This window comes from Grus americana, chromosome 2 (assembly GCF_028858705.1).
Source record: "Grus americana isolate bGruAme1 chromosome 2, bGruAme1.mat, whole genome shotgun sequence".
Taxonomy (NCBI): Eukaryota; Metazoa; Chordata; class Aves; order Gruiformes; family Gruidae; genus Grus; species Grus americana.
This window is the reverse complement of record NC_072853.1, coordinates 40,643,708-40,664,748: the sequence shown is the minus strand read 5'-3', so window position 1 is coordinate 40,664,748 and position 21,041 is coordinate 40,643,708. Positions and strand designations below refer to the sequence as shown.

Sequence of the window (21,041 nt, the reverse complement as noted above, 5' to 3'; positions counted from 1 at the left end):
TGAGTATGGCATGTATTTTAAAGTAGGGTTAATTAAGGGCAAGACTACATGAACTGACTCAGCCTATCTAATGGCTCACTTATTGCCGAAAGGGGGCAGGGGGAGTCATGTTCCCTCAATCCTCATCCATTCTCATCGTCCCACCCTTTACATCATGTTGATCCTGGCACTTTTTGGAGGAGTTCTAGTCAGCTTTTTCTGGTGTAGCCTTTTTGCTTTGGAGGTTTTTTTTGCTTTAGCTTTTTGTCGGGTTAGTAAGTTAAATTTGCTCCCAGGAGGAGTTTAGCAATCATCAGAGCTAAAGTAAAGGGATTCAGTGACAATGAATTATTAAATTGTTTAAACCACTCGTATAACTTCACCCTAAGAATTTTGTTGTTTGTATTCTTCTTTTAAAGGTGATTTCAGCATGAATGTTTAGTTGACTGACACCACATTATCTTAGAGTTTCAGTTCTTAAAATGCTAAATAAGAGGACAATCAGTCTGATTATGCTGTCAGATGTACACGTTGGCTGATGAAAAAAAAACAACCACAAAACTCTCTTCAATGTTACAGGTGCAACAGCTTTCTAAGAAAGAAATAGAAGATCTTCTTCGAAAAGGGGCATATGGTGCTCTCATGGATGAGGAAGATGAAGGGTCTAAGTTTTGTGAAGAGGATATTGATCAGATTCTCTTAAGGCGAACACACACAATTACTATTGAATCTGAAGGAAAAGGCTCAACATTTGCAAAGGTATGCATTGACATTCAGAGGAACGTTAATAAAATATGATCAGGATAGATGGAAGTAATATTAAATTGCCTTCTGTGTCAATTTAGGGTTTTTTGATGTACTTGTCTCAGATATTTTCATCACAAATGTTGAGATACATGTATTTCCAGTCATGATAGTTTCCAGGCTTACCTTTTTTCTTTTGTGAAACTACCACTTTATAAGTCCTAAGTATTGTATTTACCAATGAAAATATATATTCTTTGTAGCATGCAGTTAAGAAATCAATGTGTGTGTTTTCAAATTTACTAGGCTAGTTTTGTTGCATCTGGGAACAGGACAGACATTTCCTTGGATGACCCCAATTTTTGGCAGAAGTGGGCAAAGAAAGCTGAGCTGGATATTGATGCTTTAAATGGAAGGGTAAGAGCTTTGTGATAGCTCCTAGTACAATTAAATTGAAGATTTTCCCCCCTCCTAAATTTCTACATTTTTCACTTTCATTTTAGAACAACCTAGTTATCGATACACCTAGAGTAAGAAAGCAAACCAGACTCTACAGTGCAGTCAAAGAGGATGAACTGATGGAGTTTTCAGACCTGGAAAGTGATTCTGAAGAAAAGCCTAGCACAAAGCCCCGTAGGCCTCAGGACAAGTCACAGGGTTATGCAAGAAGTGAATGTTTCAGGGTTGAGAAGAACTTGTTGGTTTATGGGTAAGGATATACAGATTAAATATACTGATTGTGGCTAAAGAACTGAAAATATGGAAATGATATATAGTAAATAACTCATCCTTCTCTTGGGACACGTTCACATAATCTCTTACTGTGTAGCCTTTACCTCATTATGGCGTATACATGCCAGTGAGATTTTAAGTTGCTATATATATGTTGGTTATATATGTGTTATTTAGCTTAAAGTATCTGAGTGTCTCACAGATGGCTATGAGCTCACTGGTAAGATATGTAGTTTTGTGATGATGGAATACTTGTTTCTGGTTTCTCATAGTGTAAAGGATTCCTGAGTTACTCAGATTTAATCTCTCTTTTCTAAGTGTTGTGGAGAATAACAAAGTGTATTTGTAAAGAATAACGTGGTTGTGAAATCAACAGTCAATCTAGAGGTTTTCAACATAGATTCTGGTATTTTGGCACCACTTAAATTCAGCTATTTGATACTTTATATTTTTCCCCATTGGATTTACCAATTTGAATTTTATCTCTTTGCAAGGGAGTAGCTATATTTGATTGCTAACATGGTACTTCAGAATGACTGGCTTTATTTTAGGAAGTTACATACAACAGCTGCTAATAATGAATTTCAGGATCAAAATAAGAACGATTCCCCAAATCCCATGATTGCAGGAATTGGTTGAATTTCCTATTCGTAGCTTACTGGGACCATTAGAGTTAAACATATGTACTTTATTATTTTGAGTGTAGTTCAAATGCAGCTTTACGAGCAGTGAACTTATTGCCCGTTCTGTAAAATAAACATTCTTAACTCTTTGGTGCTAGAGGTTGGATTCCCTGACGTAACCTGCAAATGCAAAATGCATTAGTGTTAACACAGGAGGTCCCAACTTACTTGGTACCAGGAGTTAAATTGAAAGTCACAAATGAAAATACCACTGCCCTGGCTGTTGTATTGAACATATTTTTCTTATAGCTGGGGTCGGTGGACTGACATCCTCTCACATGGGCGCTATAAACGTCAGCTAACAGAACAAGATGTGGAAACCATCTGCCGGACTATCCTGGTATATTGTCTTAATCATTACAAAGGGGATGAAAATATCAAAAGTTTCATCTGGGATCTGATCACTCCAACTGCAGATGGGCAAACTCGAGCTTTGGTTAATCATTCCGGTATGTCTACCACAATCAAATAATGACGCTAGTAAATAGGAAAGAATTACTTCAGTCATGCTATGTATTTAGTTTAAACCATAGCCATTCTGACATGTCGTAGGATCTTGTCAGATTTTATGAGTAAGGTGGGCTTTGATTTGGTCTGTACTTAAAGGGGAAGTTTCCCTCAGACACTTTGCAGGATGCCGTGCTCTTTCCCTTAAATCAGTTTTGAACAAATATTCTAGCATAATTTTTAAGTGGCACCTACTGATGGAGTTAATCTCTTTCAAATTGCCAGAAATCAGAAAGCTTGTTTCCTTATGGCCATTCAGTTCATGAGAGTTTTTACAAGAAATATTTATATAACACCATTTTCTGGCTAGCGCTCTGAATTTTTGCAATCTTCACACGTAAATTTGCATGAAAGTTTTGGTTGATTTTGTTATTTGCAATTTTCTGTGCTGAATTATGTTGCTGTTCAGTTTTTGGTGGTTGTGTTGCCCACAAAGGAATTAATAGAGCAGTGGTACTTAGCTTAAATGTATGTTTGCAATGCAGTTTGGGGTGAGAGCTTTTTTTATTCAGATTGTATAAGAAATATTGGGGTTTTATGTAGGTCTGTCTGCACCAGTGCCCAGAGGGAGAAAAGGCAAGAAAGTAAAAGCCCAGAGTTCACAGCCAATGCTGCAAGATGCCGATTGGCTTACAACCTGTAATCCAGATGTATTATTTCAAGAAGACAGCTATAGGAAACATCTCAAACATCACTGTAATAAGTAAGTATTAATAAATATTTCATTTGGAGGGTGGTTTTTTTTTTTTCACTGCATGCTTTTGAAAAGTCCACAACTTCCTTTGAATATTTTTAATAGAACACAGAGCCATATAATAGGATGTAAAGGCCATTATTACTTTTTAATTTGGGGATAATCATCTTAACAGATATCTGGATACTTCTGTAAGCTCTTTATGACTGATCAGCACTTAAAACACGGTTCTGAAGAAAATTGTTTTCTACTTACTAAATAAGAATGGAATCACATGAGGATATTCTTTTTACCATATAAAGCAAAGACAGTATCCCTACACTAAGTCTATTTCTCTTGACAGTTGGCTATCTTTAAACAAAAGCTGTTTGTTTCTTACACTTCTTGTGGGGTCTGTCAGGCTGATGTCCTTAAAGTTCTGTTCCTTAGATGTTAAACTCAAATCTCCAGTTCTTAGTTTCCAGAGTTCCATGTAGCAGTTCACCTATGTGTGGATGTATCTCTTCATTCTTTTTCTCCCTTCCTCTCTTGCTCTCCATGTTATGCAGGGTATTTCTTCTTTTCTCCTTTGTTTGAGATGAAAATTTCTCACCAAGCTCTCTTACCTGAATCAGTGCCTCGATCTGATTTTTTGAAATTCTAAACATGTTACTAAACTGAGAGCCTTTGGGGATAAAAATCACTGTATTTTGATTAGGATTTTACATTGCTTTATTGTTGCATTAATGTCTCTTAAGAGCCTCTCTCACATTCTTTTAGCTTTTGTTTTGTAGTATCTTAGTTATTTTTGTGTCAGCTTCCTTTGACAGTGTCCTGGTTCTCCATCTCAGTTTTGCTAACTATATTTTCCATTATAGACACTGAACCTAACCCTTGTCCCAAAAATACAGAGTTTTGGGGTTGGAGGCTTTTTGTGTTTGCGGGGGGTGGGTGGGTTGGTTTTAAATTTATACACTTCATTATATATATGCCATACAGGTGTAATGCAGTGTTACTGAAAGGTCATTGTTACTTTTGTGTTTCTAATATATATTGTGTCTTATTAATATTGTTTATTGGAAAGAAATTATTGATTTGAAAAGTACCTGTGGCCTGTCAATAGGGGGTGTGATGTGAAGGAGGAGAGGCATTTAAGGGGTTTATTAGCTTGTTTCCAGATGCTAACCAAGCTTAATTCTCAGCTGATGAAAACAGATACTTACAGAATTACGTTAGCAAGTGCACATCCAAATAAACTGCTTTCTGATTTTTTTCTAAACTGTTACTCAGATCTGTTATTACATTTCACTTGCTCTTAAAGTAATTAAATTCTTTCCTGTAACATTATTTTAATCTCCCAGGTAACATGTCCTCAGTACTTGTTATATCAGTTTGCAGATCAGACTTAAATTCATTTTTAAAATATTGCTTCTGTAATAATACAGTAGAACAATTACAAGGATCGGGAAGACTGATAAATGTGCAAGAATGTTTTCAGTTGCTATCTCTTTCCTTCACTTCCCAGATCCACCAGGACTAAGTGAATTGTAGAAGCAACATGTTTAGCCCAGGTAAAATCAAACAAAGGTGGAAGCCAATTAATAATCTGAGTAATTTCCTTCAAAAGGTAGCAGTAGCAATTGGCTTTAGAAGAACCAGTGTCCTGTCCTTACGTAACATGTGTGATGTTTTAATGCATAGGCCTCTTGAAAGGTGCAAAGAACCTCTGGTTTTTGGTTGATGATGTTTGGATTTTTTCCTGCTTCTCTTCTTTGGCTTGGTGTAACAGCTGTTATTGCTTAATACTAAGATGATAGAGACCCTCAACAGCTTATTTACGTAGCCACACAGGGAGCAGGGACACCTTACTGGTCCCAGTTATCATGTATACAAAAAGAAGCATGTCTGACATGTTTTGAATTGTAGACATGACCTTCATTCAAATCCCTGCTCTTCCGAGGTTTGCTTGAATAACACGTGTAAAACTGAGTATTGCTCCGATTGCATCACATCTCTAATGAGGAGCTCTCAAAACCGGTGGTGGTCTAAATTTTTCATGCAAGTGGGTGATCAGATTACTGCCTCTCTGGTCACCCTTGCTGTTCCAGGAGCAGCAGCAATTCAACAGTTGCCGTGATGGATTTGGGTACAGTGAGAGGGCAGGCTGAATAATCTCCATCTTAGCTGGTACTGATTTTACTTCATGAACTAGGCAGCAGGGGGTGCCCTGAATTGGGTAAACATAGGAGAGCAGGATTATTTTCAGGTAGATACTTTTTCTATAGAGATGACCTCTTTTCTAGTCTCCTTGAAAAGCCAGAGTCTGCCATTCATTCTCCTGCCAGCTTCAAGTGTGACCACAACACCTGACAACGCTTCCAAAAATGACTGTAGTATGGCAGAGATGGGAAAAATAAACATGGGCAATGAAGATTTTTCACTTCTTTGTAACACTTAGGTTGTGCACAAGTAAAATTAAATAGCAGTTTGAACTATAAAGAGTAAAAATAGTTAATATCTCCCGAGGGAAATGGGGGATTTATTCTCCACCCCCCCACCCCACCCCCCCATTCTCGGAAGCAAAAAGTTGTATAATCTGAAAAACCTGACATTCCATATTGAGGGTTTATTGTAAGGTAGTAAAACCAGATTTTATATCTCGTTTATTCCTACAACTTCTGATGTGCTTCCAAAAATGGTATTAAGGCAGCAGCTGAGGAAATTTTATGAGATAATGAAGCAGAACAGTTACTGAAAGCCATCTGCTCAGTTGTTTACAAACTTGCTTCAATACTTCAGAGGCAGTGGTAGAGTACGTGTCTAAACTTCACAAGCTGCACTAGGTAGAACTAAATGAAATGCGCCGGGGCCGGGCTGAGCTGGGTCCCTCTCTGTGCAGTGTAAGCGGTTGCCAGGCAGGCCTGTTGGAAGCCAGCAGAAAGCACCACACAGAGGTGATTATGTGCCACCATCTGTCACGCTTCAAGCCTACCATACAGCATGGCTAATCAGCCTTGGCAGGATGATGGATGAACAGCAGCAGCTGCCAAAAGCCACTGTTGGCAAACAGTCCTGAAGTTAAGAACTTTTTCCCCCCTCTGCCTTCCTCTCCAGGGTCCTGCTGCGTGTCCGCATGCTCTACTATCTACGACAAGAAGTTATAGGGGACCAAGCAGACAAGATCTTAGAGGGTGCTGACTCAAGGTTAGTGCAAGTGCAGGTTTATTTTTTGCTTTGTGACGCTGGCTTTTATAAAGTACACATACTGTAATAGCGTACAGCCTTACAAAGATTGCTGCTGTTTAAAGGTTGTCACACTTTATCTCTTAAATGTCTCTTCTCAAGCAGCGCAGTGGGTAGTTTTCTTGGGGAAGGAGACAATGTGGGAAATGACAGAAGCGGATTTTCAGTTCTGCTAATATTGAAGGATTATTCTATCTCAATGTAAAAAAATTTAAAAAATATACTAAGACCTTAAATGAATCATATTTGAATAACCATTGGCATTCCACTCCCAAAACAGCGTAATGTTGGAGGTTTTGGATTTTTTGTTGTTTTGGGGTTTTTTTAACCATTCTAATTATTTTTCAACATCTTTCAATTTCTGAGTTGGGTTTTGGTTGTTCCCCCCCCGGTCTCAAAATTCATATTTACAGAACAGCGTGAACCTTTTTTTTTTTTTAAACATCTTTGTCCAGTAATAGCTTTGCGAATGTATATAATGCTGTCTTCACAGTGAAGTAGATGTATGGATACCTGAGCCGTTCCATGCCGAAGTTCCTGCAGACTGGTGGGATAAGGAGGCGGATAAATCCCTTTTAATTGGAGTATTCAAACACGGTAAGTGATGTCTCACTCTGAACAAAACTCAGTTGTAAAGCTTTCTGTGTGTAGGACTGTTCAGTCATAATATTAACAAGTATTGTTCCAAAGAACTGTTGGCTTGTATCTCCCTTTTTTCCTTGCCTGCATTAAAAACCTAATATGAGCTGTAAATATCAGATGCTGTTTTTAAATGTTTGCAGAACATTTGAGAAGAAAACATTACTTTCTTGGCTGTAAATAAAACAAAACCATATTTGTTTAAATAATAGCCAAATAGTAAGATAGATCTCCATAAACTTTGCTTCCAGCACTGCTTCACTTGCTAACTCTGCCAACCAGTGTCAAAGTGGACGGTGGGCTTAACCTCTGCTATTAATCTGTACAAGTGCCTCCTGGGCTTTGTTCCAAGCAATATTTCACAAATGTCAGTGTTGAGAACTCCCGGCTCCCTTGAGTGGGATGCAGCCTTGTTAACTTTGAAAGGCTGGGGATGCAGAGCTGGCATGATATATACAGTGAGCGATTCCTGATTATAATCCCAATTCTCTGGAGGTCGCAGAGGTATTCTCAGCAGCCCAGCCTGACTAAAGGGGAGAATGATGGCTTATAAAACCTTTCATGATTACAGTTTGGCTTGAGGCTCTACAGCAGTTAGGAGCAGTGTGTTGTAGTACAAATTCTAATTGAATTGTGCTGTTCTGCCTATGTACAGCAGCTCTGTTTTGTGGGCTCAGCTGAGGCAAGTCTAGTCTAAAAATCATTTTCCTGCAGTGCACTGTTGGGATCTGCCATTTTCCATCTAGTCAACTTGGGCAGTAAAAAAGCAAACAGCAGTTTGAAAACCATAGAGGGAACAGTGTCATCTTACTGACATGCATCATCCTAAACCTAATAAGACAGGTTCGTTGGCCTTACGTATAACCCATGTATACAGCATTTTTGCAGCCTACATTGAGGGTTCCAGCAGGGCTGCAGCTATAGAAAATGCGTGTGTGTGTGTGTGTGTGTGTTTCCATTCACATCTGCATGTTTCCAGCAGGGAGTATTGAATGTGGAGAACCACTGTGAAAGTCATATAGGAAACAACTTTAAGTTTTTCACTTGTCAAATATTTTTACTTTACCTTATAAAGACATTAAATTGAATGCTTTCTTCAGTATCTACTGTCTTAATGTTATTGATGTGAAAATGTTTCTGTGCTGATGGAATTTACCAATATGATGTATTTCATTACATGAATGAAATGGTTGTTTCCAGCATGGTGACAGCTCCTTTGTTTTATTTAAAAATAAATAAATGAATCTGGAAAATTGTACTTCATTGCCTAAACCTATTCTATTCAGTTGGTCATAGCTTTTTTTTTTTTTTTTTTTTAAAATTGTCTCCCACTCTGCATGCAGGTTATGAGAAGTACAATTCTATGAGAGCTGATCCAACACTTTGTTTTCTGGAACGGGTTGGCATGCCTGATGCAAAGGCCATAGCTGCTGAACAGAGAGGGACAGACATGTTAGCAGATGGCGGTGATGGGTAAGGAGGACATGAAAAAATTAATAAACTTTATCAGCATTGTATATGTTGGCATGAGTTCATGTGTCATATTTTGCTTACATCTCGCCTGAGGATCTGAAGTGATCATATGATGTAAAAAGTACATAGAATTGTTTACACAATTAGGCATGAGATACAAATGTGTAACTTGATGCACCATACTGATGGCTTTTGTAGCTTTTTTGCTTTTGTCCGGAAAATCAACCCCCTCTCAAAAACAATATATTGCTTGAAAATATTTCTTTTAAATGTTTTATAGTGGTGAATTTGACAGAGAGGATGAAGATCCAGAATATAAGCCAACCAGAACTCCTTTCAAGGATGAAATTGATGTAAGAACTTCAACTTTCTGTAATTACAAATATATATAATTTTAACTGATTTTCCATGTGTATATTAATGTGCAGCTCTTAAGTTTGAGAGCTACCAGATAAACACACCTTACAAACGTTGTTTGCTACTGCGTTTGAGAGATGACATATTTTTCTCCTGAAATGATAACATATGGTCAAAACTGAAAACTAAAATAACTTCTGTCTTATCCCCAAGGAATTTGCAAACTCACCTCCAGAAGACAAAGAGGAGTCCATAGAAATACACCCAAGTAAGACTGTACTATAGCAAAGAAATTAAAAAGGCAAAAATGGACCATTTAGTGAAAGGTGGACTGTTTATTTACCATATGAGGGGATAGGTTGTGTTTTGGGAAACCACTACAGTAAACTTTTTACTACCAATTCTCTTCATGCTTCACATCTTTCAGAACAATTATTTACTGTCTTTGAATAATCCACATTATGGCTTTCTGGGTTTCTAATTACATAGTAGAAGTTGTGATGATAAAGACCGGATGTTTCATAATGCAGCCGTTGATGTTTTTGTCAAGATAATCTTGGAAGTTATAGATAAAGTCATTTCCTCCGTATGGAGGAAAACTGCCAAGTTTGTGAGAATAATAAAGTGGGAAATTGTAAGCGTAGGTGTTTCCTCAGAGGCAGAATGATCTCCTTCGTAATATATTTAAAGATGCATTGCATTAATTTAAATATTCACAGTATTCATAATATGTTTGCATTCATAACATTGAATAATAATGCTTGATGGTTATCTCTAAATGCTTCACAGGCATTTCTGAGTTCTTAGAGTTGGATGGTTTGATGCTATTTTTTATTTCCTACCAATGTAGTTATCCTGTTTCTAATTTGTTATGCACCAATATTAATGAGGCATAGGTTCTTATCAGATAAAACAGGAATCCAGTTCTAACCATGGAAACTTTGAAATGTTTAGTGGTGGTTTTGCAGTGCACAAATACTTCTCTATTCTCTAGACAAGCACAGTGAAAGCAATGCTGAGTTAGGCCAACTCTACTGGCCCAACACTTCAACCCTGACTACCCGTCTGCGTCGCCTCATTACTGCCTATCAGCGCAGCTATAAAAGGCAACAAATGAGGCAAGAGGCACTAATGAAGACTGACCGCAGGAGACGTCGGCCTCGGGAAGAAGTGAGGGCACTAGAAGCAGAAAGGGAAGCTATAATAACTGAAAAACGACAAAAGTGAGTTTCTCAGTGATATCTTTCTTTAAATCTCATTTGGGCCTGTGTGTCACCAGTACTGCCCTTCTGTTTTGAAAGAATAAGCTAAGGGGGTTTGGGGGCATCTAAACTATGTTTGCACTCTCATTTATTCAGTGGCCTCACTCTTCTTGCTTCTTCCTTGATTAGATGGACAAGAAGAGAAGAAGCCGATTTTTATCGTGTGGTGTCTACTTTTGGAATTATTTTCGATCCTGTGAAACATCAGTTTGACTGGAATCAATTCAGAGCATTTGCCAGGCTTGATAAAAAGTCCGACGAAAGCTTGGAAAAGTATTTTAATGGCTTTGTGAATATGTGTAGACGAGTGTGCCGAATGCCAGTCAAACCAGATGATGGTAAGTTTTAACTGACTGTAGGAATCAAAATGACTGTTGTGACAGTGGGACTGTTCAAACTCCGTGCCCAGGTGTAATGATTTCGAAATGGGTGTACATTTAATCGATGCTAAACAATACAAATCATTGTCATTGCAGAACCGCCTGATCTTTCCACTATGATTGAGCCTATCACAGAAGAGCGTGCTTCTAGAACTTTATATCGTATAGAACTGTTGCGTAAAATCCGTGAGCAGGTTCTCCATCACCCGCAGCTGGGGGAGAGGCTAAAGCTTTGCCAACCGAGCTTGGACCTGCCAGAGTGGTGGGAGTGCGGTAAACATGACAAAGACTTGCTGATCGGTGCTGCTAAACATGGAGTCAGTAGGACAGATTATCACATTCTGAATGATCCTGAACTCTCTTTTCTTGAGGCTCACAAAAACTTTGCTCAAAACAGAGGGACGGGTAATGCAAATACTGTCTCTTCTGTGAACCCTCTGGGTGCTGGCTGTAGTCAAACACCACCTATTGTCCCATCCACACCAATACAAGAAGAAAAGACTACAGAACAAACGGAGTCTAAAGTTGAAGGGTCTGAAAATCCAGCAGCCAAAGAAAAGTCTGATATCAAAGAGGAGACAGATACTGCAGATAAGGACACTAAACCAGACTGTGATGCTGAGGCTGAGCCTGGCTCTGTTAAATGTGAATTGAAAGACACAGAAATGAGTACAGACGTAGACCCAAAATCTATTTCTGAGAAAGGTTCGGAAGAAGATGAAGAGGAGAAACTGGATGATGATGATAAATCAGAAGAATCCTCCCAACCTGAAGGTAACGCATTGGTCAGATCAATTCTGTGTGCTTAGCATGAGCCCCACAGCTGTTGTAACTTGGGCCAGCTGGTAAGTGGCACACACAGAGCCATTACGGAGCTAGGGATGGGCTACATGTAGCAGTTCCTCTGCCCTTCCGCGTATCAGATGGCTAGATAAGCTTTCATCAAAACCATCCAGCGTCAGCGGGGTATTCCCCCACAAAGGATGGTTTCCAAGATAGCTTACTGAGCCAATAAGCACAGTCTCTGTGCCAAATGCAGAAGGCTAAGGCTCTGCTGTAGTAATTACTGAACAAAAGCCCGAGTTAGAAATGTTCTGTCAAGCCTGGTTGTCTTAACCTGTCTAGTTGGGTTGACATTGGGTGGTTGGGAACTTTTGTAGTTAATGCCTGGTCATGGTTGTTATTCAGCAGGAGCAGTTTCTCAGGGTAAGAATTTCGATGAAGAGAGCAATGCCTCTATGAGTACCGCAAGGGATGAAACACGCGATGGATTCTACATTGAAGATGGGGATCCCTCTGTGGTTCAGCTGCTTCATGAGAGAACATTTGCCTTCTCTTTCTGGCCTAAGGTTGGTTAGGAGTAGAATGGCATGTGTCTTTTTCAGTACAGATAAACTATGGGAAGTGTGTTTGCAAAACAGCAGCAAGCTTTGTACGATTCTGCACGTCTAGTGGGCAAGGGACTTTTTTTCTATGAATGATTTGTGGAATAGCATTTTATTCTTCAATTTCATACAGATTAGCACAGGAAACGAAAGGAATTGCTTTACTGTAAATAGTGTCATTTAGTAAAACAACAAACTACTGACAGACATGAGTTTTTATAGGCTCCGTAACTCTGTGTCAGCAGAATTGCACCTCTCTCGCACCTCTGTTCAAGCAAACTTCTGTGTTAAGAGCAGAGATCCTGTAAGATCACCTTTATATTTTGGGGTGAGGAGACTGTAGAGAAGGTTATTTGGTGACCTACATGATCTAAGCCATTATGTAATGTTGACAGATGTAATTGTATTAAGGTATCCTGCAAACATAAGCAGCAGTTTTAGATAGGATAAAGCTGTATGTTATTTTGGTAACAATGCAGAAAATTATCTAATATAAAATGTTTTTTAAAATATGAAACTGTAACCTCATAATAAATCCATACATAATGTAGTACTCTGCAGTAAGGGGTAGAGAGAGAAATAAAGTAGTAATAGTCTTAAGCTTACTAATCACCATAACAGGGCCATCTGGTTTGGGATGGGGGGGGCAGGGCAGGAGGACCTTGCTCTTAATAGGCTTATTCCTGGGGAAAGCAAGCAGTCTGTTGCAGCTGCTGAGATTTGCTAGTGGCTTTTGCACTGTTTTGCTGTTCAGGAAGCTAGCTGATGCTCATATTCCCTAACCAGCACTATTTCTCATAGTTCTGAAGTTTCTACTACTTCAGGCAGGCTAGCATAGAATGTGCTTGAATGCTGAAATGGAAAAAATCAAATGATACTCATCATCTTTGCTTTCCACATATATTTTGGAAACATGGACTAAAATCTTATTCCCGTCATAGTGTAAAAGCAAAAGAAAAAATCATTCATCTGTATAGGTTCAGCATAAGTAGACTAATAAACATAATTAGAGATTTTTAGTGTACACGCTTCAGTGAAATTTGAAGTGATAATGGGCGTGGAATGAAAATTGACATTCATTAGATGTCCCTAGGTTGGTGCCCGTTTCATAATGTTGAACTTTATTAATAGTGACGCTAATGAGGATCCACTTCCTAGGACAGAATTGCAGATCCAGCCTCTTGGATCTCGAGAACTGTGCAGCTTTAAGATACTGACTGCAGATGTTTTGATTTTCCCTGCCTAACTGTTGATTTTGCTAACTACAGAAGTTTTGCAGTGTAAAATAATATTTTCTGTTAAATTTGTCAGTACATTGATGTATAGAAAACTTGCCCTGTCTTCCGCCCCATATAAATGCAACTTTTAAATTCTAGTGATGTTTTATTCTACAAAATTGTCTGCATATTAGCTTCTTGTGAGGCGATCAGTTTATCCTGACCTGCAAGAATAGTTGGTTTTGAATGTATTTCTTAAGTTTTGGAAGCTGGACTGTGTCATTTATACTCATTTGAGTTTAAAAAGTGACTTTCATACTGAAGGTTCATGACGTACTTTTCCTTTATGCAGGACCGAGTAATGATCAACCGATTAGACAACATCTGTGAAGCAGTGCTGAAAGGGAAGTGGCCAGTAAATAGGCGCCAGATGTTTGATTTCCAGGGGCTCATACCTGGGTATACTCCAACAGCTGTGGACAGCCCCCTACAAAAAAGGAGCTTTGCAGAGCTCTCCATGGTTGGTCAAGCCAGCGTCAGTGGCAGTGAAGATATCACTGCTTCTCCTCAGTTATCAAAGGCAAGGATGCATCTTTCTCTTTCTTTCATAAAACATTTTAGCTTGCATAATAGGAAAAAAACCCCCAACAAACCAACAAATAGCATTTCTTTAAATAAAAAAGGAAAAGTGTTTCTTTGAAAACAAAGCCTTAATTTTATTCAGAGTTACATGTTTGGACTTTTATTTTAAATTCAGCATAGCAAACAGAGCTTTGCTAATGTTTGGAAATGCTGATTTTTCATTAGGAAGATGCACTCAATTTGTCGGTTCCACGTCAGAGGAGGAGGAGACGAAGAAAGATTGAAATTGAGGCTGAGAGAGCTGCCAAGAGGAGAAATCTTATGGAAATGGTTGCCCAGTTACGTGAGTCTCAGGTGGTCTCAGAAAATGGACAAGAAAAGGTTGTAGATTTATCAAAGGCCTCACGAGAGGCAACAAGTTCTACCTCAAATTTTTCATCTGTTACTTCAAAGTTTATCTTGCCTAATGTCTCCACACCCGTGTCTGATGCCTTTAAAACTCAAATGGAGCTGCTGCAAGCAGGTCTTTCGCGCACACCCACAAGGCATCTACTAAATGGCTCTTTAATAGATGGAGAACCGCCCATGAAGAGGAGGAGAGGAAGGAGGAAAAATGTAGAAGGGCTTGATCTGTTATTTATGAGCAACAAACGGACATCATTGACTGTAGTAAGACAGCAACCTTTTTGTCTCATATTTGTTCTTCTATGTCTAGTACTTTCTGAATGTGAGTTTAAAGTGTTGTTATACTCTCCCTAATAGTAACGTACAGTTCTTACCCAACCAGCTTTTTCTTTGTGTTCAGAGCTGTTATTTCTTTTTGAACCAAACAAAATGGTGTTCATGTCATTCATACCAAGTTTTTACTCTAGCAAATTGTAGCTGAGTTTTAAGTAGCTTGTACTTTCAAAAATACAAAAAGACTTTTTTTCCACAGAACATAGTATATTTATAACAACATACATTATGAGGCTTATGTCTGTCTTACTGTGTGGAAAAGGGAAGGTCTTGGGGGCCATTAACTGGAAACACCTGAAAACCGCTCTGTCTTTAGCTGTGTGTTCTTTAATGTTCAAGAATGCTAGATTTGCAAAATTCCCTAATGTAACAGTATTGCTTTACATAGTATGACTATTTAAACCCCATTAACTCTTGCCTATGCAAAATCTCCTTGAGCGTTTAGCTTCAGTCCCTCAAATTATTTCTTCCAGGTAACTGTTCCCTTGAAATGAGAATTAATACAGATGTTAATGTTTTCAGGAGGACGCAGAAGTGACCAAAGCTTTTGAAGAAGATATGGAAGCCCTACCAGCAAGGAACATTCCATCTCCTGGTCAACTGGACCCAGACACTCGCATCCCTGTAATCAATCTAGAGGATGGGACCAGGCTGGTGGGAGAGGATGCTCCTAAAAACAAGGATTTAGTTGAATGGCTTAAATTGCATCCGACTTACACTGTAGATATGCCAAGTTATGTACCAGTAAGTATGTGATTCTAATGTGGTGTTGTGTTACATTAATAAAGAAGTCAGTTTTACAGACATCAAAATGAATTTCCTTACATTGGACATAGTCATTTGGATTTTGTAACTGTTGGTTTTCAGTAGAGGTTTTCTCTTTAGCCACACTTACTATAGTATCTAAACGCTCAGGTGGCACCAGGGTGTATGGGTTGCTTTTCCTTTCTTAATATTTGTATATAACAATGTGTTAAAACAGTGTTGGTGTCAAGTTCTGCAGAATTTCTTCATCTGATAAGAAAAAAGATTTTTCTGAGATAATCTGAGGGTAGAGTAATTGCCCCTTCTGAAAATTCTTGTGAGAAGGGGTTCCATTATTGGTGATTTTTGTCAAGAAAATGAAAAACTAAAAGGCAATACATTTCTCTTCTTTCCAGAAGAGTGCAGATGTGCTGTTTTCCCCATTTCAGAAGCCGAAACAAAAACGACACAGATGTCGAAACCCTAATAAACTGGATATAAACACCTTGACAGGAGAAGAAAGGGTACCTGTTGTAAATAAGCGAAATGGAAAGAAGGTAAAAATTAAGTTAGTTCAGTGGAGGTCTTTAATAATGTCTTTGCATGTGGAAAGCAGGTTTTCTATTCCAAGCTTTCTTTTTAAAAGTTTAATAATTTGGCACTGCCAGTTACTCTTACTGGAATGTACCACCCAGTTCCTTTAATTCCTTCATTGCTCTTCTTATATGTTCATATTAATGACTTGAGTAAATAACTCTTACTTTTTGAAACTATATAGCACATTTTTTCCTTCCATCAGGTACAAATTTCATTACTAGCCCTGCCTAAGCTGCAGCATTTTACGGTATTTTTTACAAACATGATCTTCTCAATTCTAGTATCATTAGCTGGTTTCCATGTAGTTTTCCACAGTCTGAACTGAAAGACTTTTTTGCCATCCTTCAGAGATGAAAGTGCACAGATAGAAAATAAAATGTCCGTATAAATAGATGTTTGTCTTTGGTTTTATTTTAAAGTATTAAACTTGTATTTTGCATTAGATGGGTGGAGCTATGGCCCCTCCAATGAAGGACTTGCCAAGATGGCTGGAAGAAAATCCTGAATTTGCTGTTGCTCCAGATTGGACTGACATTGTTAAGCAGTCTGTAAGTGAAACTCTCATTCCATGCTTCACTGTAGATTATAGCACGGAAAAGTTGAAGGCTGTGTAAATTGATTACTAAGTCTTTATCTCATAGCTGGTTTTGAGCTGAGGAAATTGTAGTGTCTGGATAGGAGTTACCCAGCCTGGGGGAGGGTGGTGATAGGAGGCTGCTGCAGAAGGGGATTGGAGTACACTTGAAAAATCAGCCACAATAAGGCAACCTTCAGCATTTGCTTTGCGTTGTTTTTTCTTATAAGCAACAATCCTTAATAAACACAGTTATTCATATGTTAGGAACTATTAAGAAAATATTTGTTGTAATCATAACAGAAATAAATTCATCATCTTGGTAACAGGCAGGATCAAAGCATTAGGTTTTCTGCTTTTTGTTTTACAACAGTTGCTTGAAAATAAAGGGTACAGTTCTGCAAATACCATTTTAGTAAAATATCGCTATACTGTTCAGTATGAAGTACAAAGGTATAAACTCGTAACTGCAGTATATCAGGGCAGGTTTTCTTAATGAAGCCACAGAGTTTTGGCATGTGTTGTTTTACTGTTGTGTTTAAATGTAAAAAAAATAAAAAAAATCCGTGACTTCGCTTTCTTCAGTATTTCTTACATGTTCTACTGCCATTCACTCTAGCAGCTAGCTAGTAAGGATTTGCCAGGGTTGAAAAAAACCCCACTTTTTTGGAGCATGCTGAAATCCCTTCTGTTTCTTCCATCGTCATCAGTTAACTGCTGAAAGCTATAAAAGCTAATCAAGACTAAAGCTTGGGTTTTTTTCACATCCCCTTTTCAGGGTTTTGTTCCAGAGTCTATGTTTGACCGTCTTCTCACTGGACCTGTTGTGAGGGAGGAAGGAGCAAGTAGAAGAGGAAGAAGGCCAAAAAGTGAAATTGCCAAAGCAGCTGCAGCAGCTGCTGCTGTAGCATCAACTTCGGGAATCAACCCACTACTAATGAACAGTCTGTTTGCTGGAATGGACCTCACAAGCCTCCAGAACCTACAGAACCTGCAGTCCCTCCAGCTCGCGGGCCTCATGGGCTTCCCGCCAGGGCTAGCAACAGCTGCTGCTGCTGGGGGGGATGCTAAAAATCCGGCTGCCATGTTGCCTCTGATGTTGCCAGGGATGGCAGGATTGCCCAATATGTTTGGACTAAGCGGATTGTTGAATAACCCGATAACGGCTACTACTGGAAATGCCACTACTGCTTCCGGTCAAGGAGAGACTGAGGATGGCGCTTCAAAAGCTGAAGAGAAGAAAAATGAGAATGAAGAGGAGAACAAAGACTCTGAGAAAAGCACAGATACTGTTTCTGCTACTGACTCTGCGAATGGATCTGTCAGTGCTGCTACTGCGGCGACTACCGCCACTGCCACCACTACCACCACCACCAACACTGGATTGCCCACAAACCCTCTGGCCTTCAATCCTTTCCTGCTGTCTACCATGGCTCCTGGCCTCTTCTATCCATCTATGTTTCTACCTCCAGGACTGGGAGGATTGACTCTGCCCGGTTTCCCAGCACTAGCAGGACTTCAGAACACAGTGGGCTCCAATGAAGAGAAGGCTACTGACAAAACTGAAGGAACTGCCTTTAAAGATGAAGAAAATCTCGAAGGCAGTGATGCAGAGGAGAGCCTTGATAAAACTGCAGATTCCTCCGTTTTAGAAGATGAAATAGCACAGGGTGAAGAATTAGACTCACTTGATGGGGGGGAAGAAATAGAAAACAATGAAAATGATGAATAACCAGTACCAGTTACAGTTAAAGTGTTTTAAACTTTTGACAAGTGGTAGTCCTACTGTTTACACTCACAGTTAATGTCCATACTTAGTTTTTATAAGCTGTTCTGTAACATAGTGTAGCAAAAAAAAAAAAAAAGTTCAAGTCATGTTATACAGATGTGTCAAAAGGTATCTTGGTCATTAAGTATTGTGCAGTGCATTATTTATTATCCCTAGGAGAGATGAAATTTGAGAGGTGATCATGTCTTTTTAAGGAAATTGACATAATGCTCTGCTTTTTTTTTCTTTTGGTACCATTGGTATTATGAATTAAGCAGCAATTTGTAATCAAGTGGCACTAATAGAAGGAAGTGCTGCTTAAAGGAAGGATGAAGTTATATATTTAATTTTTTTATTTTTATTTTTTTTTTGCTGTGAAGGTCAAGATGAAATTTACCATACATATCGTACTCGCGCTTCATTTTGACTGTATGGGAGTTCACTCGCTCACGTGCGCGCACACACCCACACACACACTCTCTCTCTGACAATCTTCATGATAGTGTGAATGTCTCTGTCTTGAGACGCAGCAATAATAAGGCAGCTGTTGAATGTGAAGAGTACCTTTTGGAAATTAACCCGTGGAGAAGGTTCTTACAGGATAAAGCTACAGTTTAATCGTCTCGTGATCTTGTAATGCACTGGTATAAACAAAAAGAAAAAAATCAGGTACCTTTTTTAAATTAAAGGACTTTGTTACTTTAGCCACAAAGCTAAACAGCATTACCTCAACTCTAAACTAGCCTTGAAGTTTACAGACATGACTTTGTAAATGTATTGTTTTTCTTTGTTGTGATGTCTTTTTATTTTTTTTCTTTGGAAACTGCTATCATGTAAGATAAGATGTAAATTGCTGCCAACTGTAGTAATGATGCTTTTAATAAAAGTGACCCATGATATGCAGAGATGTAATTATGGAATGTAGTGTTTAGGGACATCACAACTGGTGTTTGCTTTCTGTATTTGCGTTGTGGCTTTTTTATAGTATTTCTCTGCTATATTCTTTATAGATTAGTGGCTGTAAATGCTGAACTGATTTGTCTTCAAGGGACTAGGCAGGAAGAGAAACCTTGAATTACCTTCATATTTTCCACTCTAAGTAACTCTACAGAAATGCACACTAAAAACCCTACTTTACTCCTTCAAAGGGGCATGAGAGACTGCGAATACTTTAAAATGTGTTCAGCATGTGATAATGTGGTACACTAAAGAACAAAAGGGCAAAAGAAAAATGAGGCTTTAATAGGCACAATATCTAGGTCATTTATCCTTGGTTAATGGGTAGAAAAACACAATGCTGTAGTGACAGCAAGGGATACAAAGGCTCTGTGGTGTCCTGTAGACCAGAGCTTGTGATGCCAGAAACCACTGTGTCAAACAACCTACATGAAACTAAAACTGACCCACTTTTCATAAAAACCAGTGTCTCTTCTGGAGAGCTACCGATTTGTACCCTTTTGTGACCTTTTGATATTCGAGATAATGTACCATTTGAAAACTTCTGTTTTCACAGTGTTGTCACCTTGACACGCACATACACAACCATCTTGAGAGTGAGGATGAAAGGTTAGATTTTCAGTGGAGTACATGAAAAATTAGCTATTTGAGTAGCCAGCTGTGGGTGGACCCCCATCTTAGCACTAATGTTATCTGTGCTTTTGGAACACTGGAGAGCTGCAAACCTCGCTCTTGCATCCACTGCGAATTTGCACAAGAGCTCAAATGGATGAGTATTGCAAGGCCAAAATTCAGTCCTGAGGGGGACGTATGAAAAGGGGCGAACTTGGCCCGAAAAGAACATTTCGTGAACGATGAAAGTAGATGAGAAATGAAGGCTTGGGAAGTGAATTTTGTGTGAATGAATCACAGGCACGCACTGTGGAAATGAATAGATGTCAGGATGTCTTGTAGTGCCACTTAACTAGATCATATGGAGTTAATGAAGGTCAGGAAGGATTTCCCCTGCCATGTACCTCCCTGAATGGTTGACGAAGTGTGTTATTCCTGTTTCTTTCTAAAGCATCACATGTAGACTGCGACAAAAAGTGAGAAGCTGAAAGCGAAGGTGTGTTAACTTGATCAGGTGTGTTACATACTCTTGAGTTCATTTGAGCTGTTATTTAAGTTGTTTAAATGCCTTGTGTCTTATTTTTTTTCTTTTACCTTTAGAATTCTCACTGTAAAAGTTGGTAGATGCTTGCCATTGTGTGTATTCCACATACTGGTACCAAATAGCCTCTTTTTTCTTTTTTTTTTTTTCTTTTTTTTAAATTCAGTTTTATAATTCCCAGCAAAGATTTGCACAGACTAATGATATCCCTTGGGAGGGCCCTTTTTAATTGGCAAGACTAGAAATTATATTGTTAAATGCCACACTAACCCCCTTTCTTCTCCTAACTCCCTTCCTCTGTCGAAATGAGGGGCAAATTCTGGTAGCCACCTATTTCTGCCTATAGATTTTTGACACAGAAACATCCAAGTCATGGCATAGGGTGTCCAAGCCACAACTAAGTGAATCTTATCCCTATTACAGACATTCCTCCGTAATGGCATTACTCATCTGCCTTTCCTAATCAAAGAAAAAAACAAAACTGGAGAACTGTTGCAGTGGAATGAATGCCATGGTAATAGGGGAGCCTCCATACTTGGACGCTGCTTTCTGAACAGCCTGGCTTCCTACAAGCCAAACAGACTGCTCATGTGTTGAAAAGGTGACATTTGATTTTTTTTTTGGAAGGGATATGGGCCCTGGTTATGAAAAATG

General features: G+C 38.8%; 1 protein-coding gene across 9 annotated transcripts in view; it reads left to right on the top strand.

Moving 5' to 3' along the window:
- CHD7 (chromodomain helicase DNA binding protein 7) overlaps positions 1 to 19,180 on the top strand; it is a 132,551-nt gene extending 113,371 nt beyond the window's left edge. For 5 of the 9 annotated variants that reach the window (XM_054816225.1, XM_054816224.1, XM_054816220.1 and 2 more), the window contains 20 exons: positions 559 to 738; positions 1,030 to 1,140; positions 1,227 to 1,432; positions 2,388 to 2,587; positions 3,189 to 3,348; positions 6,433 to 6,522; positions 7,055 to 7,158; positions 8,544 to 8,673; positions 8,954 to 9,026; positions 9,244 to 9,298; positions 10,025 to 10,253; positions 10,422 to 10,630; positions 10,769 to 11,446; positions 11,861 to 12,021; positions 13,627 to 13,854; positions 14,082 to 14,525; positions 15,117 to 15,338; positions 15,755 to 15,895; positions 16,379 to 16,483; positions 17,288 to 19,180. In XM_054816225.1, the coding sequence (XP_054672200.1) occupies positions 559 to 738; positions 1,030 to 1,140; positions 1,227 to 1,432; positions 2,388 to 2,587; positions 3,189 to 3,348; positions 6,433 to 6,522; positions 7,055 to 7,158; positions 8,544 to 8,673; positions 8,954 to 9,026; positions 9,244 to 9,298; positions 10,025 to 10,253; positions 10,422 to 10,630; positions 10,769 to 11,446; positions 11,861 to 12,021; positions 13,627 to 13,854; positions 14,082 to 14,525; positions 15,117 to 15,338; positions 15,755 to 15,895; positions 16,379 to 16,483; positions 17,288 to 18,241 (4,680 nt within the window). In that variant the 3' untranslated portion in view covers positions 18,242 to 19,180. The remainder of the gene's footprint in view (positions 1 to 558; positions 739 to 1,029; positions 1,141 to 1,226; positions 1,433 to 2,387; positions 2,588 to 3,188; positions 3,349 to 6,432; positions 6,523 to 7,054; positions 7,159 to 8,543; positions 8,674 to 8,953; positions 9,027 to 9,243; positions 9,299 to 10,024; positions 10,254 to 10,421; positions 10,631 to 10,768; positions 11,447 to 11,860; positions 12,022 to 13,626; positions 13,855 to 14,081; positions 14,526 to 15,116; positions 15,339 to 15,754; positions 15,896 to 16,378; positions 16,484 to 17,287) is intronic. The other 4 variants (XM_054816229.1, XM_054816226.1, XM_054816228.1 and 1 more) reach the window with 4 other exon arrangements.
- Positions 19,181 to 21,041: the final 1,861 nt, after the last annotated feature.